At 43.8% G+C, this 24,992-nt stretch overlaps 1 protein-coding gene across 2 annotated transcripts in view; it reads left to right on the top strand.

Moving 5' to 3' along the window:
* The window catches only part of FLT1 (fms related receptor tyrosine kinase 1), a 117,900-nt gene that overhangs the window by 49,056 nt on the left and 43,852 nt on the right, over positions 1-24,992 (top strand). For both annotated transcript variants that reach the window (XM_056329042.1, XM_056329043.1), the window contains exons 11-13: positions 5,038-5,152; positions 14,022-14,130; positions 24,626-24,916. In XM_056329042.1, coding sequence (XP_056185017.1) covers positions 5,038-5,152; positions 14,022-14,130; positions 24,626-24,916 — 515 coding nt within the window. The remainder of the gene's footprint in view (positions 1-5,037; positions 5,153-14,021; positions 14,131-24,625; positions 24,917-24,992) is intronic.

Below are 24,992 nucleotides of genomic sequence, written 5' to 3'. Positions count from 1 at the left end.
GCCCGATGCTGCTTGGAATTAATTGCTGCACTAAAAAAAGGATAGACACTGAGAAAAATGTTGTGCCTGCCGTTAACTGTTCTCTAAAACAGTCACCGTCAGTGACAGGGTGGCTTCCTCTTGCGCCTAGTACTGGTGCAGTTGCCAAACGCTACCTCAGTAAATAAAAGTGTGATTGAGGCTGTGAGTGGCTTTGCCAAGAGGAATGCTTAGAAAATTGAATGGGATGTTGCAGGAGGGAAAGATTGCAATGGCCTCTGGCGTCACACAGGAGGGTTTGGGAGGAAGGAGCCGAGAAGGTGAGGAGACAGAGGATGAGCATCTTTCCAGCTGATGTGGGGATTGAGGCTCTTCCACTGGTATTTGTCACTGTACTACTTGAACTGCAAACTGCAGAAGTGTCTCCAGGATGGGGAAGATGATGTGTCTGGACGAGCTGGGTCTAAGGCTTTCATTTAGGACCATCTGTCATACAGAGGGTCAAGTCTGTCCTGTGAATACTTAGACAAATCCCTTACCTCAGCTCCTGTGCTCAGCTATAAATCACTGGGGTGACAACAAAACCTCTTTTCTTCTGAGGCCAGTAGTTTCATAGGCAGGACTTTAGCTTGGAGCTGGGTTGTAGTTTGATTTCAGTGAAATACATCAAGATGACATGAAGTACACTCTTACCCTGGAAACTTTTCCCCGTCGATAGTTATAAATATACCACACTATTGTGCTTGGCATGCTGTATGCTAATAGAGGTGAGGGCTCTGAAACTCATTAGGAAGGGGAGCGGGCTGCACAGCAGAGTGAGGACAGTGTGAAGCTAAGGTTGATAACCACGGCCTTGTCCAGAATAGGCCATGGGAGTTTTCTTATCTCACTTTGGCAGGAGGTGCTGCTAGCTTCCTGTGCGAAATCAGGAGCATATGCTGCTTTCCTCTTGTTGTTTGGCTTCCTCCGCTACACAAGACTGTTCCCAGCACTGTGATTATCTTTGCATCTTCAAACATGGCACACTCTGCTTCCTCAAGGGCTTGATGTATTCTTGAGAAGCAAGCTGGCTCCCCTCCCCCCAGCCGCTTCTCGAGGGCCCCCGCCGGTGACAGCTCCACACATCCCCTTTTATAAAGCTCAACTTGCTTCTGATTGCATAAAACACCCCCAGCCCTTCCAAAGAAGCACACATTCCCCAGGGTACGGCTGGCGGGCAGGTCTGCTGGCAGAGCTCGCCCCGTGCTCCGCGCCCAGGCAGGCAGCGCATCCTGCCGGCTCCCCGACCCCCCGCGCCAGCACAGCCATTCTCGCCTCCTGACCCCCGCACCCAGCTTCTCCCAAAACCCTCGGGAAAATTAATGGCTTCTGGTTTCACAAAGGAATAGCCAGTTTCTCAGGGTCTTGACACAAAGGGCGAAGCGTGCCTGTGCAGGCGGGTGTGTGTGTGCGTGCACACAGGCAAGCACGCACACCAGCATGCACGCAGGCACATGGAAAAAACTACTTAGGAGGTGAGAAACCCGATTGCTTCTCCCAGTGCTCAAGTGAGGCAGCGGAGTCTGATTACCTTGCTCTGAGGTTGCGTAATGTTTGTAGACATACGTTTGCACACACCCTCCATTAGCATTTATTATATAGGACCTTTACACGTGCGTAGTCGCACCCACAAAGTAGGGACATGGAAAGGTCTGCAGGGAAACAGGTGTAAGAAGTGCTTAGAAATGTGCTGGCAGATAACAGCTTGTTTATGAATCTCTGCGCACACTGTGTGCTTTTTCATTAACCTGGCGGTAACCCTGCTGTAAGCTTTCCTGAAGATGCAAAGCAATCAGGCTCATCCCGCAACAAAACATTTCAGGAATTCATGTGCTCCGGAGATATCTGGACTAAGACTCTGACATCCAAAATGCAGTGGGATTTCCCATGGGCAGTTCTTCCTACAAATAGGATACCCTTGCTATTTTACTGAGTGGATAGTTTGAAGTAACTTGTAAATTCTTTGCAAAGCAAAAAAATGCACAGCTGATGTTATCTGAGGACACATGCAACGAAACATCAATTGAATTAACAGGAAGATGCTTGTGTATTTTGGTCCCAGCCAGAGTAAATTTTTATATTTTCATTTTTCTCTCTTTCCAAGCATCTGTACTTAACAAACATTTGGTTTGATGACTACATCTAAGTTTTTTTCTTTTCTCTTACTGTTACAAAATGCCTGTTAGAAGCTGAGGTCAGGTTGGGAGGCAGGACCCTTAATTACTCCCATTTGTCCCTTCCCCATCTCTACCTGATGCTGCTGGCTTAAGTAGTGACTTCACGTGGCACTGCTGGCAGCAGCAAGGAGCAGGATGACTGAGTACTAACCCAAGTAACCAGCTCAGGAGGCTGGAGGTGGCTTGTGTGTTGTCCCTAAGCTGTGTTAGTGTATTTGAGGTTAAAGTGAGGGCATTTGGCAGCTGAGGAGAGAAAGCATCTGGTTCTGCATCCAAAAGGATGAGTCTGAGCCTTGTCCTAGACTTTGCCTGGCAGCCGTACTGCAACTGATTTGTAAATGTTTGCTGATCCAGCAGCCCATGGAGCCAAAGTGGTGTGTACCACAGTACTTGCATCTCGCGCTGTGTACCGTGGGCTGTAGGCTAACATATCCTCAGCTTGATTGTGGCTCCGTTTTTTATTAAAACCACGGACAATAGCTATTAAGTGTATACAATTTTCTACATTAATTGCATTAACATTGTAATTGGCAGTTTGGAGACAGTACGATATGTAAAGTCAGTAGAGTTTGCATGTGTGACTCCAGGGCTAGTATTTCATCTAGGGTTTTACAAGTGTTTTTCTTGTTATTGTGATGTTATTGTAATTATGATGGTAGTTTGTATTATGTTGTTAATGAGTAATCAGCACCTCATTTTGCTAAGCATCAGCAAAGACATAACACTGTCCTCATCCCTAAGACATTGCAACCTAAATATATAGTCTTTTCCAAGGAATTCTGAGGAAGAATATAGTAACAACTAAGTCTGGAGGCTCCAGAGATGCAAGAAAGGAGATTAAAGATGTTTTTCAGAGATGCACAAGCAGTTCCTGAATATGCATTATACCTTCTTTCTGTCCTTTACCAAAATATGTTTCTCTGTAAGGACTTTTATACTAAAGAGCACAAATTTTCAGCATAGAAATAAATAAACATATTCATTCAGTGGGGAAAGGAAAAAAATAATTAAAATTACTTTTTTAGTATGGGGGAAATGAGATTCTGGGGTCTCTGTCTTCCTGTACAGAGATTGCCCAAATATCCAGTCACAGGGATGTGCCTTTGAGTCTGCCTGATTGTGTGCCTACAGTACTGGTATCGTTAAATAAGTTCTGATATATGCTATGGCATGGAAATGTTATCAGCTTACCAACATTACCATGTCTTCTGTGTTCTAGTCTTATTACAGAACCAGACTTCTTAAAGCATTAAAGGTGCAAAGTAAATGGCATCTACCTTTCTGAACAATTTTGAACCATTTTTTCCTACCTGAATGCATCATCTGTCTTACTGCAGCTGTCTTCCATCCACCCTAGCCTCAACAATCATCAATGGAAGCTGGCTTTGAAACCAGACTCTGGAAGAAATGGTTGTGTAGACAGGGCTGTTGCTCCTTGTCCTCTCTCTATGCATGAATGACCATGGCCTGCTCCTGTGTTTGGGCTTTTTCAGCTCACTGACCCTCTCAATGCACATTAAGAAACTTGGACAGACAATCATGTATCTGTGCTAATGATTACAGCCCAAGTTAGTTTACATATCTTCATTTCTTTAAGCTGTAATATCTGCTAAGATGCTGGCCAGTTTGACGCATAGCTGCACAATTAAACATGTAAAGTTAGTGTACTATTGATATTATAAACAACACAAAGTTTAAGCAAACTGCACAGTTAGCTGGAGGGAAATGAACCTCATTCTTTGGTCAGGATTGCATCACATGCCGTTATCCAGTCACTGGGCTTTAAAGGTCCTTTCTCTAAACAACTGATATACATGTCAGAACTATTTGATTACAGATACTACAGTCATTATCTTTCAAATCCATGGAAGATCAAAGGAACATACCGTATTTGAAAGAGCTTGACCCTGCTGAAGGGTTGAGCTCTACTGATGAAGCTGGAATTGAACAAGCAGCAACTAATTTTTGGATGAAAAGCAAAACTAGATAACCTCAAAGTAGAACAGGGACAGACAGCATTTAAGAAGCATTCCAATGTGTTTATTTCCATGTGTACCAAATTAGGCTTTGGGAAACAAATTAGCTCTACCATGACCACACCTGAATGTTCTGATTACAAGCCAATTTGTTGCATAAGGCAAAAGCATTTTTTTCCCTGAGATTTCCATTCATTAGCATGACTTTGATTTTTTTTTTCAGATTAAATGAACATTTAAATCCCTTTGGCAATTGGGTACAGTTTTGTTTAACTTTGTTTTGCTAATTTACAGGATTATGGTTATTTTTACTGTGTGTCTTGTTATTGAACCTCAGTATTGATATTTTGCCATTTAGTAAACTGAACTAAAGAAAACATTCAGAAATGAGAACTTGCATCATTTTTCATGATAACAGAAAGAACCTGGACACAGTGAAACAGCATCCAATCCATTATGGAATGGATCTTGAACCAAATATAACTTGTCTTGAATTTAAGCTGAAAATAGTATGAACTCATGTTTGAAGCCAAGCCTGAGCCATGGCAGTGGCTGAAAACAGGAGCACTGGAAATGGGATATTGGTCTAGGCTCAGACTGTAAATTCTGACCTCCCAGTCCACGGTGGGCTAAAGGTTAACACCGACTTCAGAAAGCTAATATTCAAAGAGGGGCTGTGGAAGTCGATCCAATCATCAGGCTCGAAACCTCAAGATTTAACAAAAAGTAACTGTACTTGCCTGGTCATCACAGCACCTGAATTTTCCCTGACTGATCACTGTTTCTAGAAGAATTGTTTTGTCTTGTGTGTTGAATGTTTCAGTCTGTCACCAAATCAATACAATTTTGATTTTTGTTGTCTTCAGGCATGGCTTTTGCTCTTATACTGAAGGATCTTTCATCCTGAAAGCTGGCAGCAACATAGGAAACAGGATCCAGAGCGTCACTGAGCGAATGGCTGTAATAGAGGGCAAAAATAAGGTATGCTTCCTAGGAGCAGATAACCTTTCTGTGTGACATCATGTGTTGAAAAGGAACTGTAAGATGCCATCAAGGTAACAGTGAAGAAGACAGTGTTTTTATATTGTTTAGATTTGAAGAGCTGCATACATGCAAATCACTTTCATACTTGGTATTTATCTACTGAGATGTAGAGATGTACTTATTTCTTCATGCAGTCACATTAAGGTAAGTCACACGCCAGGACAGCGTATCACTGGGATTCCCTGTATCTGCTTTCTTAGAGCTTGTCTATAGTAACTTGGGTCACCTCAGGAGCACAGGGGCAGGGTTCCAGGCCATCTTTGTTTCACTTTGTGACATTGCACAATTTCCTGTTGTTTTTCCTATGAGAATTAAACAATTTACTCTCATTAGAGAGTTTATTCACAGATGTGGTCCTAGATTATTAGATGACCAGGTCTTTTCTTGCAATAAAAAATTTAAAGGGCCAAATGAATCTAGATTACAGAAGCAAAGTTTAAGAGAGATCTCAGTCAGAGACAGCAAGGTAGGATTCACCCCAGCGGCACTAACTACCTAAGCGTTAAGTGTCTAGTCCAAGATAAGCATCCCTTTATGAGCCATGGGGAGATGCAGGCACTTCTAAAGGACGAGTAGGCCTGTAGTCTGAGTCTAACATGGGAGAGAAAGCCAATGAGGTTAACTTGCCAAGGGCCATGGAGTTTTGTCCATCAGTTAAAACCTTCAGATCAAGATGTTTGACTAAAGGATGCCCTAGATCATCTGCACTGCCCTGGCTTAGACATGACACTGATTTAGTGTGGTTGGGTAGCCTGTGCTACAGAGGAGCTCAAGTGAAGTTGCGCAGTAGCACTGTCACTGCATCTGGTTTCACAGGCTGGTTTGGTTTGTGGCAGTAATGGCTGAGGAGGTTATAAATTTTAAAGCCTGCCTTATTCTAGGCCTGTTGTTTCTAAGGACACTGAAACACTTTTTGTAATTCTCAGGGCACTGGGGATATAGATCTCCTTTCCTTGATGGCTGCCTTCAGTCTTCTGCATATGAAAATGGGTATAAACTGTAATTATTCTCCTGTTAGAGCCCTTTCACACACCGCAGAATAAATAGGGCTTTGTGTGCAGCCAAGAATCAGGCCTGGGACTGCATTTTCTCCTGCTGTTGTATTATGTAGAAAATACCACAGGTGTTCGTGGCACCATTCCAGTGCATGGGAACGGGCTGGATCCCAGCAAGGCATTTGCTCTATTTAGCTGGCCACCTCTATGTGCTTAAAGATCAAGGCAAAAATGGGAGCAAACAGCTTCCTAGGGGAGGCTATCGTAGGAAAGCACATGAAAAATGAGACATAAGGAGGGATTTGAAGGAGGAAAGGGAAATCATTTCAGGCACAGGAGGGGGAATGATGAAAAAAAGGTGATAAGAACCAGTTATTTTCCAGAAGGCATCTAGCCATGCTATGGGTGAAGTTCTACCTGCTCACAGGGTGCAAAAGGAGCTGCTTAAAAACCAGATCTCATTCCCCTTGTGTGCCATGCATTTTGGAGACAGCGGAAGAGGAGTGGCTGAAATGTCAAAGCAACTTCCAGTCAACAGCAAATAAATTCCTCCCTTGAGGAAGATGCTAATAATGGGTCCTTGCAGGAGAACTGCAGGTTTTGTTTGAAGTCTTTGGCAAGCAGCAGCCCTTTTTTAAAAATGTGCCCAGAAATGAACCAAGGAATGGTCTCTGCATGTGTTGTGTGGAAAGTTTTGCAGTGAAACTTAATGGTTCTCCTTCGTGTTCCTTGTCATCATGCTGTTTAGTTCAGTTAAGAAAGGTTTACCTTGCATTGTTTTATTCCTCCTGGTCCCTATGGGGAAGGGGAGGTTAGGGAAACAATCTCTTTACTCAGCTTTTTCACAACTATTCTAAGGTTTCTTAATTTCTGCTGCTCTTTCATAGCTTTTCAAGCACAGCTGGAGATTGCTATTGTAAGTAGAAAATGCTCTCTAAGCCTGGGTTCCTGGCCAAGCTGTGTTGTATGATTTGTGCAATCACAGCTGCTCTAGAGCATCCAGGATCATATTTTTTTTCCTGTGGGAGACTATAGCTTTTCACTCTGCAGTCCAAGAGTCATTCTTGGTCTCCCAGAGCAAACTCAAAGGGACACAGCTCAGACAAAACCCTTCCTCATCTGCTGGGATATTGTAAGACTGTTAATAGCACTGAGCTCCCTGACTGCAGCACGTCATCACAAGTGTCTGGCTCCGATGGACCGCTACCGTGAGCAGTTGTGCTGCTGCAGACAGCTATGGACAGCTCTCTGAGGCGCTTCCGCATCAATGGAGTCCTGCTATCTAAACAGAGTGTCTACCCCACTTCCACAGCCAAGCATAGCAGGCATGGTCAAAACAACCTCAAAGTTCAATGGAAACAACAAAGACGTAGGAGACAAAGCAGTAGGAAATGGATGAAGAAACTCAAAAAGTTGCACATTTGGGTTAGCATGAAAGGAGAAATGGGGGTGACCACAGGATGAGATTATTGTAATCAAGGGAAGAGGTGAACAAGGAATGGTCAAAAGGTTTCTCTTAGCAATGGAGGTAGCTGTTTTCACCTTGCTTAAAGACATTGTGCCAGTTCCACCCGTTTCCTGGATGTGCAACATCTGAGTCTCTCCAGTCTGGCTTTTCGCTGTGGTAGGTTGATTGGTTGTTTGTTTATCTGTGGTTATCAAGGTAGCCGCAAGTATATTTTTAAAGCTAGAAAAACCTCGAACCCTGTGTCTGTGTGGCTAAAGTAATGCCGGAAGCCTGTGCTACATTATTCTTCTGGTGACAGAGAAACCGTGACAACAAGTGTTTAGTAACATTTCCGCTGAAGCCTCTTTAAATGGACATTGAGAAACTCAAGTGGTATAATGGAAGAACTTTGTAACATAAGCCATAATACTTAATCATAAGACAACTCTTGAAGTCATATGATTCCCACACCCAAAGTTTTCATTCTCATTTTGTTGGACATTTCAGTGACTTCCTTCAAAGTTCTGGTATTCTTAGGCTTATCATGTAAACAGGTCACAGTCACTAGGTCACAGTCCTTCTCCTGTCATTCAGCTGCTAAAAACCATCACTTCCTAGTGTTCCCAGCTAAAGCCAACTGCTAGGTATAACTCAGGGCCAATACTGATGATGATGATGATGATGATGATGATGATGATGATGATGATGATGATGATGATGATGATGATGATGATGATGATGATGATTCTTATTCTTAGCATAATCAGTGTCCATTAAAATGTCAATTTGTGAATTACCTGCAATAATCAGGTACAAAGAGGTGGTGTATTCATTGATATCAGTGCATACATATCAGGCAACTGTTCTCTCCTGTGTGTGCAGGCACACACTGGTTTATCAACAGCTTTGAAAGAAGGAGTCAGTACTCCTTGTACAGGGCTAGAAGGGACAGGGAGCTGTAGGAGAGGTGGACAAAGATCCTGGGCATGGAGAATGCACAAAAGAGCACTAAGATGGATGAGAGAGAGTAGGAAGCACTGACCAAGAAGAAAAGATGATAAATCCAAGGGAAGGAGATAGTAGGCTGGAGGGCAATTGAGTACTGGGAAAAAATGGAGGGAGTGGGACAAAACCCCCTTGTTTTTGGGAAGTAACCTACTAGAGCCACATTCTTGAGAACCTGAAATGGAACAGGCAGTCCCTGACTGCCCTGTCCCTCTGCTGCTAGCAGATGTTGGGGTCCCACTGACAATAACAAGTACTGTGAAAGCTGGGTCTGTATCACAATGCATGCCTCCAGGAATTGTGTATGAAGAACAGTAATGCATGAAGTTGTGGTTTATCATTCATCTCTGTATGTGTATGTTTATGTATGTATGTATGGCCTTGTTTTCCACTGTAAAAATACCTTACTGACACAAGTTTTTAGTGGTCCCTTCTCTTGTGAATGTCAAAGCCACTTGACTTCAGGAAAATGGAAAGTAATGTCCCTGTAACAGGATTCTGCAAGACCAAACCTGGGCTTGCCCTTGGCCATCTCTGGTTTGGCTGGCAGCAATGCTGACATGTGCTGACTGTGGATTGTGTTAAAAACCATCCCTGTCCAACATAAAGGTGAAGTGCTAGATAGTCAGAAGAGTCAGTCCTTCCTGGACCTGACTGATAAGGTGTGACCATGCAAAACAGGAGGGGTCCGTCTCTCCTGCATCTTCTATGACCAAGACTTAAACCTCTAGCTCTCTTCCATGTCCCCTCATTACTGATGAGAGGAGGAAGCCTGTGTTGTGCCTATTCTCAGTCCCTACATGTGCCAGCTGTCTGGCCAGGACATCTGTGCTGATTGGCCATCTGGAACCCAAAGCAGAAGAGAGAGCTGTTTAGCTCACTACAGCAACACTCATTTAGATCTTTCTCCTCTACCCAAGAGCTGGTTTTCATGAAATGCGTGAGATCTTATGAGCTTTGAGTTGTCTGTCAATTCTGGTTGAAACTGGGCAATGGATTAAAAAATTGCTGAGTGCACGGGGGAGGAGAGGATACTGGCAGACAGAGGGACAGATTGGTAGACAGATGGACAGACAGACAGACAGTGTCATCTTCCTAGGAAGCCAGGCTAAAGATAGCAGTGGGAGCAGAGCTTGCCTCTCTTCAGCATGTTATAACTTCTCCTGGGGCCCTCCTGAGTGCTACTAGAATCGCTGTCAACACTTATAAGCAGATCGCTGGGAAGTGCCAGCTGAGCCGAGCCCTTGGTGAGATTAAAACCAGTGGAACTTGGCACCCGCCTCTGCCAAGCTGCGGCCCCCTCCAGCTCCTGGAATCGATCCCCTCCCTTGGTGCGCTAGGGAGGTGCGAATCGAGCACTGCCTCACCCTACCTACAGCCCTGGGGAGGAGGGCAGGGAGTGCCCGTGGCATGGCTCTCTGTGTGTGACCTCCTCACGGGCCAGCTGCACTCAGCCTCACGGCCTGTTTGAGGCAGACAACACGGGACGCAGAGGGAAACCACAGCTCTGCTTGCTGCACAGCGGTGACTTGCCTGTCTGACCCCAAGGGGGAAGAGGGTGCTGTCCTGCACGTATTCGTGTCCTGCTACTGAAGATATTTTGGTGTTTCTTTGTGACGGTCCTGAAGGTGAAGCATGTTGTCCAGATGTTTTGCACTGATGCTCCTTGCCAATATGTGAGACATGCATACCTTCGGCATAAGCAGGCCCATCAAATGGTGTGCTGCCAATATTTCAATATAGATCTTCCTAAATAATATTGCTTTAGCCAAAGATAAATTTAAGGGGGTGAGGATTTAAAAGCGTAACTAGGAGGGAATCAACAATATTTGGCAGATGTGCAATAACCTGCTTAATGTTGAGAGGGCGATATTTTGCTTTTTAAATGTATGGGCTCTTTTGAGAAGTTAGGACAGCAATCTCTGAATGGAACATGTTTATGCGAGCATCTGCAGAGGCCTTCTTAGGAGTCAGGCAAGAGTCAAGTTGCCACCATTTTCCGAAAACCCTTCTTGCTTCTCTGCTGTCAGCTGGAGCAGTAAGGATCCTCTATCTAAGCTACTTTGAGACAAGAGATATTCAAGAAGATGCTCCAGGGGAAAAACTAGCCCACCCTGGCTCTAAGGATGATTGTGCTGGTTTCTTTGCACTCTTTTCCCCCCCTGGTCTTTTCCTCATCAGTTTCCACCACAAACAAATCTTTTTTGCTCTTCCATCTCTCAGAATTTCTGCTTTATGGCTCTTTTATTTGCTGGCAGAATCAGCAGCAGCATGGGATTTGCTTCCCTAGCCCCTGGCTTTCAGATGAGCCTGTAGAGTAGTGCTTCAGCTGAGCTGATGGGTACAGAAAGGAGGAATAAAGGATCAAAGCTTTGGTGGTAAATGGGGTTTGTGGACAGTTGATGCTCAAGATGCCGAGCATGCCAGGAAGAATTTGCCCTGTTCTGTTGGATCATGGCAACTGGATTCAGACTTTCCATATCTAATCCAGTCTGCAAGTCTCTGTCGCGAAGCCAGACAATACGAGGCTGCGAGAACTTTTTCTCTTGCTCCTTTTTCAGTAACAGCTGTGTAGAGGAACCACGCAGCACAGACTGATCTCAAACAGCCATAATTTGCTCAATAAACAGCAACGTGCCAGGCTTGGTTTTGTACACACTGCCTCTCTGGTGGGTTTTGGCTGGCATCCACAATGCAGCACACAGACTGCACCACTGGAGGGCTCACAAACTATTTAAAGAGATGTTATCTTATCCTTATGACTAATTTATAAGCTAAAAGATTTATGCAGAGACATGTTGTCTCTAAAATATTCTGTTCTGTTGCAAAGTCAGTCTTGCTTTATCCTAGACGCTATGGCTTTCTCTGCCTTAGTCAAGTAAACATACCAATGACTGCTTGCTGGCACTAAGGCCCGTGCCTTATCTCCCTTGCCCTCCAAAAGATGTTGGTTGCATGGAAGTTGCCTGTTGGAAGTGATCCTTGGCTTGCACTAGAGGAGTATTTGGGACAGTGCAAGTTGGTCAAAAGGAAAACAATGCTGGGGAAAAGCTAACAGTTTAAATTGCTGAGTTTCAGTACCGAGGAATGTTCTCTAGGGCCATTTAACACACACGAAAAAGCACAATCTGTAAGCACTCTGCTCAGTAACCGCAGTCATACTGCATTAGTGTAACTGTATATATTGTAATAAAAGTAATACATCATAGTGGGCTGGAGCAGTAAAAGTCAGAATGAACAAATTTTCATTAAGAACTGATAGCTGATAAAGTCAGGACAAAATACAGTTTGATACTACTAAAACCTTTCCAAACCATTGGAGTAATTGCAGGAGGAATAACTGACATGCATTTTTCAGGCTCAGAAATGCTCTGGTTCTGGATATGGTAGGATAAAGACAGGTGTCCTGGAGTTAGAGAAGAGCTTCATTCTCCTTCACCGTGCTTTTTAGGTCACTGTTCCTACCTGGGCAAAGTTGCTATGAGGTAATACCCATTAACACAAAAAAGGGTAATTTTGTGGTAGACAGTCTGGGACGGCAGAAGCGGTGTTTAACCACCCACATTAGCCTTCTGGCAGATGTTACGGGACTTCCTTCTATTCTGAATTAGTGTTGGTAAAACGGCTGCAGGAATCGCCGTTCTGGGCCCTGTGTCCACACTTTGCAAAATTATGTTTAAAAACTGGAAGGAATTCAAAGAGAATGACAAAATATAGACAGGGCTGGGCCCACGCTTTATAATTAGGAATTTGTAGAGGTCAGCCTACTGAATTTAGCAAAACAGCAACATGTTTTTTAAGGGCTGTAATTACCCATCCGGTATTACTGAGCCTCTTTCATCTCACAGAAGAGCCAAAAAGGTAGGCTAGAACAATTCTGGCTAGAAATAAGGTGTATTTTGCTAGCAGACAGGTAGTTGACCACTGAGACAGCTTAACAGGGTAGAGGTGCTGTTAGCATCACCTGTAGTCTTGAATTTGCCATAGGATGGGTTTCTAAAAAGAATAAGCCAAAATGAAACAATTTGACTCCACTGTGTTTGGTTGAGTAGTAGGAAAAGTAATAGACTCTTTCTACAAAAGAATGTTCTGGGAAAACAGAAGATCTATATTATTTAGGGATTCAACAGGGAGTTTGGGGATAGCCATGAAGTCTCTGAGAAGGAAACATAGAAACAGTGCAAATGTTCAGCCAGTGTTTACGTAGAAATGTAGGTATCTGGTCCTTAATTTTTGATGACTCATCCTCTTGTGCTTGTCTCTGGACTCCAGCAATCAGGCCGACTTAAAAGAATGTAGTAATTTCACAAAAAATTATTTTGAAGATTTTTAGAAAAGCCAAGTAATTCCAAACAATGGGATTCTGCAGCAGTACAATTTCCTTTTGTCGCTGCCTCAGCTTTGCCTGTAGCTCCAGCCAAAGCATGTTTTACAGAAGTAAAACAGAGACAGACAGAAAATTAAGCTGCCAAGTTGTATCTGAGAGCATGTCCCACTGCTAAGCTCCGTGTGCATGCCCCGGGTCTCAGCTCCATATCAGAATGACACCTCAGTTGCTTCTGTATAACTTTCTTCTTCCACTTAGTACCCAAGTCATTAGACCATGGCTTTCCATCACCATGAAGATATAACTCTTATTACTATGATGCTTTTTATTTTTCTAATGGTACGTTGGGTGTTGTTTGTCTCTGGCCTTCCAACATCTCATCCTGCAAGTCATATCATTTAGCGAATATTTTAGTGTGCTGAACCTCTTAAGGTGGCGATAGAATACAATGTAAAGAAAACTGACATATTAATATTTAATAATAGGAATGTTACATCCAAGAGGAGGAAATAGTCCAAAAGAGGATGAGTAAGTGTCTCTTTTTCCCCTATCCTTTCTCACCTGATACGTATGTGAGAAAACGAAAGAGAAATCAAATGCATTTAGCGCCAACAGGGATACTTTTTTCCCAGCATTATCCAAATGCCTGAGGCATGCCTCACCTATTCCCTTTGCAGTTCAGCTCTCCTGTAGGCTGCCTGTCTCCTCAGGTGGTAAGCTTCATGTTTTGTAGCTTATAATTACATCAGCAGCAAGAGGTAAATCAATCTGAAAGGCGCTTTCAAAGATTTTTGGTTATGATGGCTCTGATAATGTCAGGGTCACCCAAGGAGCTTGTTTCCTGTTATTCTTCCACTCTTTCCAAAGCTGTATATGGTGACATCTTCTTTAAACAGCCCCAGTGGTGCTCATCACTGAATGAACAGAGGGAGTGGATCACGGCACTGTCAGTGGTGACTTAGGAGAAAGAGAAGGGAAGCTTTAAATGAGTTCCTGAGCAAACCAGAGCTAAACCTCTTCTTTCTTTTGCAGACTGCTAGCACTCTCGTTGTAGCTGAAACCAAATCTTCTGGAATCTACAGCTGTGTGGCATCCAATAAAGTGGGAAAATCTGAAAGAAACATCAGCTTTATTGTAACAGGTAAGATCTAGTCCCCACTAGAGCTAAACATGTTTTCTGGTCCTGTGATTGTAACTGTTAGGCTGTTGTGGCTTTTTCATATACCACAGTTTGGCAATTGTTGTAATGTGTGCACATGTAAACTCATATCATGCTTTTGGGTGATCCTGGAAGGGATTTTCACAGCAGCTGGTCTGAATTTCTAAGGACACCAAACTGGTGAATGACTCATCTCTCCATCAAGTATCCAGCATGACACAAATTGCTCAGAAATACAGCAGCCTGTAATTCCCTCTTTTAAATCACGTAGTCTCTGCAGTCGTTCCGTACATGAAATTTTACTGTCTTTTCATACACCAGTAAGCCAATTCCATGTGTGACATTGACAGTGTCTGCAGTCGCATCCTGTGGCCAAACAGGAGGTCTCACCACATGGTGTCCAGAGCAGTGCCAGCACCTGCAGGCAGTATGGTGCCAGAGGAGAGATGTCTGGGGGTACTCGGGCAGCCGCTCACAGTTCTCGGGGGCTATGGCAACTTTTAGGTGGAAAAATATCAGGGTGCAAACTACAGAGTTCTGTTCCCTTTTCTGACAAAGGCAACCTTGGATGTCATTTAGGGCATGACACCGAGACTTGTGTTAGCTGCACATGTGATTACGCTTCCAGTTATTTTTCCATTAATGGATGTGTTTATATGTTTTCAGGTTCAGAAACAAATTATTAAATGTTTGACTTCCAGAATTACTGAAAAAAACCCACAATGAGTTTTTGAGAATAACTACTGCATGATTTAGCAGTATAATGTCTGCACATGCCATTACAAAGGATTTGTTTTCTGGCAAAAGATTTTATTTTGGTTTTGTTTACAAAGCGGTAGTTCATAGAGCACTTTGGCTGATGAAAGATTTCAGGGTAGATCATTAAAGAAATGTAATTCATTCAGAAACATGAGAAAAGACAAAAATATTAAAATATTCTGATAATTTAATCCCAAAATCATAATCTTGATGCTAAAATGGAAAAATAATTTTAATGTATCCCTTTTAATTTTTGCTTCCTTATCTGTTTTTTTTTCTTAATCTTTTGCTTATCATTCTGATGAATGATTTTAGTGAGACTCATTCTGTTACTATACTGAGAGATATCAAAAAATTATAGATACACACTCACTACATTTGGTTAAAAAAAAAAAAAGAAAAGTTCTTTGAAAAATGTCCCCCCTCCACATTTTGTGAATGAAAATACGTGGGTTTTTTAAGTATTCTGACTAGCTGTAATAGAATCATAGAATCCTAGAACACCAGGTTGGAAGGGACTTCAAGGATCATCTGGTCCAACCTTTCTTGGCAAAAGCACAGTCTAGACAACATGGCCCAGCACCATGTCCAGCTGAATCTTAAAGGTGTCCAGTGTTGGGGAATCCACCTGGGGAAATTATTCCAATGGCTGATTGTTTTCATTGTGAAAAATGTTCCTTTTGTGTCCATTTGGAATCTTTCCAAGAGTAACTTATACCCATTACCCCTCATCTTTTCTATGTGACTCCTTGTAGAAAGGGATTCTCCACCTTCTTTGTATCCACCCTTTAAATACTGGAACATGATGATAAGGTGTCCCCTAAACCTTCCTCTCTCAAGGCTGAACAAACACTGTTCTCTCAGCCTTTCCTCATATGGCAGGTTCCCAGTCATTCGATCATCTTTGTGGCCCTTCTCTGGACCCTCTCCAGCCTGTCCACACCTTTTTTGTGTAGCGGGGATGGCATCAAGTTGGCTTTCTTTGCCACAGCTGCACATCGTTCGCTCATACTGAGCTTGTTGTCCACCCGGACCCCCAGGTCCCTTTCCACAGAGCTGCTCCCCAGCCAAGTAGAGCCCAGCCTGTGCTGCAGTCCTGGATTATGTTTTCCCAGATACAAGACCTTACACTTGTCCTTGTTGAACTTCATAAGGTTCTTGTTAGGCCACTCTTCCAACCTACCCAGGTCTTCCTGCAGGGTGGCTCTCCCTTCCAAAATGTCCATTTCCCCACCCAGTCTGGTATTGTGAGCAAATTTCATCAGAGTACACTTGATCCCATCATCCAGATCACTTGTGAAGATGTGACATGGTGTTGAGCCCAATATTGATCCCTGAAGGACCCCACTCATGGCAGGTTGTGAGTGTGAAAAGGAGCTATTTACCACCCCCCTCTGTGTGGCCTGTCAGCCAGTTCCCCACCGACCACCTGGACCACTTGTCTAGGCTGTAATGCATCAGTTTCTCTAGGAGGAGGCTGTCGGAAACCACATCGAAAGCCTTGGAGAAACCCAGGTAGACAATGTCCACTACCTGCCCCACATCAAGTAGGCATGTTACTTTATTGTAGAAGGTGATGAGGTTTGTCAAGCACGATTTGCCCTTGATGAATCTGTGCTGGCTTTTCCCAATCATGTGCTTCCTTTGACTTGTGATAGTCCTCAGGAGGATTTGTTCCATAACTTGCCCAGGGATTGAAGAAAGACTGATGGGCCTATAATTTCATAAAGTCTCCTTTAAACCTTTCTTGTAGCTGGGGTGACATTAACCTTCTTCCAGTCTTCTGGGATGTCCCCTGATCTCCATGACTTCTCATAGATTATAGAGAGTGGCCTCTCCACGATGTCAGCCAGGTCTCAACACCCTCAGATGGATATTGTCAGGGCCCATCAATCTATAGTGGTCAAGCTCCTGTAATGGCTCACATACCAGCTCTTCCTTCACTGACGGGTCTGTGTTTGCATCAAACTGGATTTTTGCTGCCAAGGCCTGGGGCCCTACAGTGCTGGTAGAGCCAGAGGTGAAGAAAGTGTTGAGAACCTCTGCCTTTTCAGCGTTGTTGGTGACTAATTCACCTCTCCTGCTTAACAGCAGGCCAATATTTTCCTTCTGTTTCTGCTTGTTGTTTACATACCTGAAGAACCCTTGTAGTTTCTGACATCTCTGACCATTTTTAATCTGAGCTGAGATACCACTTTTCTAACTGCATCTTTGCACACCCTGGCTATGCCCTTGTAGTTCTCAATGGGTATTTGTCCACTTCTCCACCTCTAGTATGCTTCTCTTTTAGTTTTGAGCAGACTCAGAAGCTTGCAGTTAAGCCAAGGGAGTCTCCTGGTCCACCTTCTTCCCTTACCTTTAACGAAGATGAACTGGTTTTGTGCTTCCAGGAGAAAGTTCTTGAAAAACTCCCAGCACTCACTAGCTCTTTATCCTCCACGGAAGCTTCCCACAGAATCCCTCCCAACTGAGCTCTGAGTGAAATTTGCTCTTCTAAAATCTGAAACTTTTGTCTTAATACTAACCTTCAGCATGCTCAGTAGGATCCCAAGTTCCACAATATTGTGATCACTGGAGCCGAGGCTGTCACTAACTGAGATGTTACAAAGTGCGTTTGTGGTTAGCAAGTCCAGCAGTGCCTCATTCCTGGTTGGCACATCTAACATTTGTGTGAGGGAGCAGCCCTCTGTGCATTCCAGGAACTTGATGGATGGCATGTGAGCTGCTGTATTGTTCTTTCAGCAAATACCTGGGTAGCTGAAGTCACCCATAAGAACCATGTTCTGTTGACCTGAAGCTTGCTTAACTGACCCAAAATCTGCTTCGTTGGCCTTAGCATCTTGGTTTGGAGGTCATAGAATCATGGAATCTTTTAAGTTGGAAAAGACCTGTAAGATTAAGTCCAACCATTAACCCAGCACTGCCAAGTCTATCACTAAACCATGTCGCTAAGCACCACAACTGTATGTTTTTTAAACACCTCCAGGGATGATGATTCTACCACCTCCCTGGGCAGCCTGTTCCAATGCTTGACCACCCTTTCTGTGAAGACATTTTTTTCCCTACACTATTTAAACCTCCCCGGGCGCAACTTGAGCCCGTTTCCTCTCATCCTGTCACTTTTTACCTGGGAGAAGAGACCGAGCCCACCTGCCTACCCCCTCCCTTCAGGCAGCTGCAGAGAGCGATAAGGTCTCCCCTCAGCCTCCTCCTCTCCAGGCTGAACACCCCCAGCTCCCTCAGCTGCTCCTCATCAGACTTGTGCCCCAGCCCCTTCCCCAGCCCCGCTGCCCTTCCCTGGACACGCTCCAGCCCCTCGACGTCCCTCCTGCAGCGAGGGGCCCGACACTGAACCCAGGGTTCGAGGTGCGGCCTCACCAGTGCCCAGTCCAGGGGGCGGTCACTGCCCTGGCCCCGCTGGCCACACTGTTTCTGACACCAGCCAGGACATTGCTGCTGGCCCCTTGGCCACCTGGGCACACTGGGGGCTCATGCCCAGCCGGCTGTCAGCCAGCACCCCCAGGCCCTTTCCCAGTTCCCAGCCCCCTGCCCCAGCCTGTAGCACTGCCTGGGGCTGGTGTGACCCACGGGCAGGACCCGACAAGGTCAGTAGCAGATGCCTAATGTAAGTTTCCCTTCAAGACCTCTCTGATCTTGACCCAGAGACTTTAGATAGGGCTTCCACAATCACCATACTTCACTTCTATACAGGCAAGATTCTCCTTAATGCAGAGCACAACTCCTCATTCTTCTTTTCTGCTTGTCATTATGAAACATGCTATAGCCATCCATTGCAGTCCTCCAGTCATGAGTTGTCCCACCACATTTCAGTTATTCCTACGATATAATTTTCTGACTGGTTGTGGAGCTCCAGTTCCCCCTCTTTGTTCCTCAGGCTGCATGCATATGTGTATGCTTGAGGTGGCTGGTCTTTGATTCTCATCTTGGGAGGCAACTAAGGAACATTTTTCACTGCTCTGGTTGGCTTGGCTTATTCCCCAGTTGGCTGCAGTGGTGTGAGCATCGCCATTTTGGACCCCACCTCCTGAGTCTTTCAGTTTAAAGCCCACCTCACCAAGCTGGCCAGCCTGCTGCCAAATATTCCCTTGCCTCTTCTAGACAGGTGGATCCCATCCCTCCTTAATAAGATATAATCATTGAAGAATGTCCCATTGTCATAAAAAATCAAAACCATCATGATGGCATCAGTCATAAAACCCATCAAATAAAATTGATTTGTGTTACACATCTATTTTTGGCTGCACCCTTTCCTCTAACTGGTTAAGGGGAAGAAAAGAAACTTGGGTGCCAGTACTTTTCCTGTGCACCCCCAGGGCTTTGTAGTCTCCCTTGATTCTGCCCAGGTTCTGGCTTGTGGTGTCATTCATGTCCCCATGAAAGAGTAGCAATGGACAGTAGTCTGTGCTCTTGACAAGTTGTGGCACTTTCCCGGCAATAGCTAGGACCTTAGCTCCTGGAAAGTAGCATACCTCTCATGACTCCCTGTCAGGTCAGCAGGTGGATGCTTCAATGCCCCTCAACAGAGAGTCACCTACTACGAGCACTCATCGTTTCTTTTTGCGATGTCCACTGCGTGCTGCTGGTACAGTTCCTCCTTGCCAACCTTGCTCGTGGGTGTCTACAGCTGTTAAAGCTTATCATATCTTAATACACTTCCACATTTAGAAAGTGCCAATTATCTATAAATACAGAAATTTGGGAACAAGCATGAGAAGTATAAACAGATAAGTGACACATAGGCAAGTTGTTTGTTAAAATACAGAAACAAGAAGAATATCTCTATGTTCTATTAATGGATGTGACAAGAACATTTGCCACCTTGGACTGCTGTCCCTGCTCTCAAATCAGTTATCTTACATTGTTTCTGTTTGGACAGAAAGCTAAACAGCATCACATAGTTCTCCATAAATCAACATGCCAGTGGTGCTATATTCTCATCTTTATGTGGGGACTTCACATATAACTTCGAGCAGTCACTGAGAGTCACTCACTGAGGCTGTTACTCTTTTAATGTGCGAGATGCTGAATTTGGCCTTCTCTAACTCTTACTCAGTCTTCAAAATGCTGCATGGAAGATCCTGAAACCAAATGAAGCTGTATTTTGATGGGCCCCATTTGCTGTATCCAAATGTCCGTTTAGAAGTTTGATGACATTTTCAGATATTTTAGTGCAGTGACATGAAGGAGTTAAGCTTCCTCACTTAGATCTCATATTCTTAGATCTTGACCAGGGATAGATGGAAATCCTTCTCCTTGATACCAAAGCTTACATGAGAACATGCAGAGTATTATGAGTTTCCTTTGAAGACTCTTGTATTGGCTGGTGTTCAGAGAGAGGAGTGGCAGCTTTATTTTGGTTTGGAAAGTCTTAATATCTTGACCGGTGGCAAACTTTCTGTATAGGGTGGTGAAGTTGAAATGCATTTGTCCTTTGAGTTCCTGGAGCTGAGCACTTCAATTGTGTGACATGGAAAGTCCTGATCATCCACTGACACTCAGTTGCACTGATCGAAGGCAGTTTAAACAGTACTGCTGTTTTGTCCTTACAAAAACCAAGTTAGGCTCATTCTTCTGCTTCGTGCACATAGTGCATCAGTTGAGTTCACGTGCTGTAATCATAACACTCCTCCATTGGACTGAGACCAAATTGCTGTGGCTGGGTAACAGCCTGTGTTTCACATCACTGAAACAAATACATCCAGCCTTTGCTGAACAAAACTTTGAGGAAATAAAAGAACAAGAACCCTAAATGCTGATGGATGTGAACAGGACACTGCAAAGTCCAAAACAAATACTTCAAGTCTTGCATGACAGCTTGGGTTAGTTTATCTTATGTTGGGTCAGTTGGTTTGAAGCCAACCTGAGCCACACAAAATAAGTATCTAGAAGTAAGAGAAGTGTCTGAGCAGGAGAAGGTGATCCCTTGTAGGAAGAGGAGTTGCTGCCCTTTGTAAAGGACAAGGCAGAAAGGACTCCAAAGAGCACATGGAGACAAAGCCTGTCCTGAACAGGAAGAATCCCTTTCCTTGGAGGTAATCTCCTTCAGGCCTTCTCCTGGGGATGCAAAAATGCAGATGCTCCAGGGAGCTCTGTGGTGGTGTGAGGAGTCTCTTCTCTATAGGCAGAAACTGTTGGGAAGGTGGTGGGAAGGCAGAGCCTGTCCCAGCTACCCTAGTTCGGCGGTGGCATGTTTCACACCCTCAGGGAACAGGTAGATGTGAGGAAGTAAGTGCAAGAAGATATAGCAGAAAGGGTCCAGTAAGAACAAGCCCTTTTTAAAGTTATTATAAATCTCATTATTTCTGGGCTTGAAGTGCAACTTGCATAAGTTTTTCTGGGAGGTTTGAGAGTGGTATAATTTTATTCACTGTGCCTGAGGGTGCAGGACATGGACGTGGACTTGAAGTCCATGGGCTCTAGAGTAGCTTTCCTTTGCTATGGCCTCTGTCAGATGAAGGGCGTTTTGGGGATGTTGTCACAGTGACTTATTTCTAAAAGCAAATCTTTCTTCAGGGTACAAAAGTAGCTGTGAGCCATATATAAAAGCAATGTAAAAAAGTGATTTCTGGAAGCTCCCCTGCTCGCAGATATGGAAACAGTCTCTGTAACAACACCTCTATGCCAAATTTAACTGTGGTAGCCCCCTTTCCTCTAGCCTGCCCCTTTCCCTACATTTTTGGGCTGTTTTGCTGGCACACAGCAGGTCCATGGGTGTGTTTGCAATTACAGAGGGTGAAACAGGAACAGCTCTGCCTTATCTCCCTGGTTTCCCAATGTCACTAAGCGCATTTTATTTTGAGATTCCTGATGGTGCTTGGCAAAGATAAACAAAATCTTCCATCAGGAAACCTGGGAGCTATTTCCACAGGAAGCTTCAAATCACTAAAGTAAATAAAACCCTTTTACATTATTCCCAGCCACGTTATTTAGCCAGCCTGAGCCTGTAACAATTGGTGAGAGGTGTCATATATTAGGGGGCTCGTGGCCTTTAAACAAATTATTCTTTTGGAATCCTGTGCATTTTGCTTTTGTCCCTGGATTTATTCAGAAAATAATCTTCTCAGAAGACACACCTAGGGAGAGCTCCAGACCTAACAACATGGACATAGTTGCAACTACAGTATTCTGTTGGCACGCTATCCTTTTACGTTAAAAATAGTTCATTTGCCTTAGTCCCAGGGGATCTTCAGTTTCATCTTAAGAGTTTTGCTTGGCTCTCCTTAGCTTTTACTGAGTTCTAGCATCTGCAAAAGCCAAAAATTGTCAGTATTTCAGGCCCATACCCTGGCTTTCCCAACACATAACAGAACAATTTGAGATGAACTGTAAGATGCAGCAATTTCTTTCATCCAAATACTTATCCATAATCAAAACTTTGGACCCTTGATTGGTTTTAAGTGTGTCTAATTTCAATGCTTTTTAAAAAATCAAGCATAGGATTCACTTCATCTAACGTGAGCCTTAAAGTTAGGCATCTAAGCCTAAGCTGGTCGTGTAGGATCTCTTCATAATTAAGCATGAGGTATCAGGATCTCTGGAATTTGACTCATCCTAAGGAGATGGGTTGCATTGCCCTCTGGAGGTACCTGTGTTACTCCATGGGCTGTAAACTTTGTCCCATACACAAAACAACTGTATTCAAGTAGATGTCTACCTTCTGATGGCTTAAGCTAAATATGCTGTACCCCACTGAAGGTTTCATCTTAGTAGCACTTCCAGTCAACACGTTCTCAACTGGGACCAGAATCTGGCACCATGTGTTCTTACATCTCAAAAAGGATGCTGATGATAGTAACTCATAAATGAGTTCACGAAATTTAAAGTTTTTCGTATAATTTTTTTCACTGGAGAAAGGAAAAAAAGGGATCCCAATGAAATGTAAGAGGAACAAGTCAACACACTTTAATATCCAATCTAATGTGTTAGTGTTGCTGCCTCCATTAGGCTGATCTTTGGACTACATGCCTGAACTACAGCTGATGACAGGCACATATCTTGCTCCCACTGCAAGGGCATGATGAGCTCAATCAACAGAAATTAGGCCTGTCCCTGGAAGGCATCTACAGTCAGAGAAAATTTCAATCCAGGACTTGCAGGAGCTCATTTACCCTGTGTTTAACATTCAAGGCTAAGTGTGGGAAAGAGGAAATTAAAGGGAGCAACTGATGCCGGACTTCCAATAGGCAGAACTTTGAAAGGCAGCAGTGTTACTGTTACATTGATGTTACAAGGGTCATGTTCATGATCCCCCTGGGGAGGCAAGGCAGCTCAGTTTGCATTGTGGGGATTTAGGGAGAAGCTTTCAGATGGATTGGTCCATCAGTGAGTGAGGTTACTGAAATATGTGTGATATTATTCACTGGAGATCTACTGTTTATGTGTCCCTGCTAATGCAACATTAAACCCAAAGTGACACTGGTAAGCATGGAACGGAATGAAAGTTGGTGTTGAGCTATTCATGCTCAAAGAGACAAGAAGAGAAGGCATAACTCTCCCTTATGAAAGACGAAACCATTCTTACGATTTTGAGGCAAGTTCACAGCCAAGTGCCGTAGCAATGAGCAGTGAAAGAACAATTGAAAATGGCCGAAGTCGATGTCACTTGACCGAAGAAGGAAATGACTTTATCAGAATATTGGCTACAAATAAGCCAAGAGAGGTTGCATTCTAGGAGTAAAACTTGGAAATGCTTTCCCTCAGGAACTTGCTTCTACTTTCACTGGGGTCAGTGCTGTAACTCTTCCTTGCTGGAGGGATGCGCCTCAGGTGGAGGTCGCCAGGAGGCAGTCAGCACTGCCATGGATCTGCACTTCTCCCCAGCTGGAGGAAGCAGCAGAAACATTATAATGAGCTGCAAACATGGCTTTTTCAATTGTTGGCTAAATTATTCCTGCCTGAACAATCTGCTATGAAAAATCCTTGTGAAAACTTAGGCCATATTTACATTTAATGAATGTTTAGTGCAATGGTCTTTGATTTCTCTCAGGTGGAAATATCGTCCACCTATGCTGAATGCCAAGCAGCCTGAATAGAGTGATTTTCATCCTGGTGCTGCCCACACACAGCCAGCCACCCAGACCAGAGGGTATTGTTTCTGCTTTCCTCTTGGGTGGCTGAAACACTTAAAATACGTAGAGGGTAAATACCTCTGTTCCTCAGGCATGTAATCACAGATAGAGTAGTTTTTCAGTATTTTAAGCACTTTTTAAGAAATAGACATAATTTGCTTTACTATTTATGAATAACATGAAAATAATATAACCAGGCATGACAAGCTGCAGTATTTTTCTGCTGTCCTCTTGAGATTTGCTTTCTCTCATGCAGTTCATGAGCTGGAGCCGAGATCAGAATTTTCCTCCTTTTTCACAGTCCCACAGTGCTATCTTTAAATAATTCTGCTTTTGGTACCTTGCCCCAGTCTGTCTTAACTTGGCATAACATTTATACAAACTCATTACTTCCAAAAGCGACTTCAGTTTACACCAGCTGATGTCTGAGCCCAAGTGTCTCATAGCTTCAAGACAAATTACAAGAATAGCTGGAGCCTAGCATATAAAAGGAAAGATTAGAGACTTCAGCAGGAAGACAACGACATTGATTAGTTCAAAGGCTTCCTGATAAAAGGGAAAATATATGCCGTGTTAATTTTGGCTCATTCATTTCATATAAACTAAAAAGCATTCTTCATTTTTGACAGATGTACCGAGTGGATTCCGTATTAGTTTGGAAAAAATGCCCATTGAAGGAGAGAATTTGGTATTATCCTGTTCGGCCAACAAATTCCTGTACAAAGACATTGCTTGGATTTTACCGAGGACGGTCAACAATCAAACGAAAGCAAAAAGGTCTCTCAACAAGGAGTACTCCATCACCCTCACTCTGACCATCAAGAATGTTTCCCTGGCACACTCGGGCACCTATGCCTGCCGAGCAAGGAACATATACACGGGGAAAGAAGTGCTTCAAAAGAAAGACGTTACAATCAGAGGTGAGCACTGCAACAAAAAGGCTGTTTACTCTCGGATCCTCAAATATAAAAGCACAAGGAATGATTGTACAACACA

The sequence above is a fragment of the Falco biarmicus genome, chromosome 2, assembly GCF_023638135.1.
Source record: "Falco biarmicus isolate bFalBia1 chromosome 2, bFalBia1.pri, whole genome shotgun sequence".
NCBI classification, from domain to species: Eukaryota; Metazoa; Chordata; class Aves; order Falconiformes; family Falconidae; genus Falco; species Falco biarmicus.
Note: the sequence above shows the minus strand (reverse complement) of the source record. Positions and strands in the feature narration are given on the sequence as shown.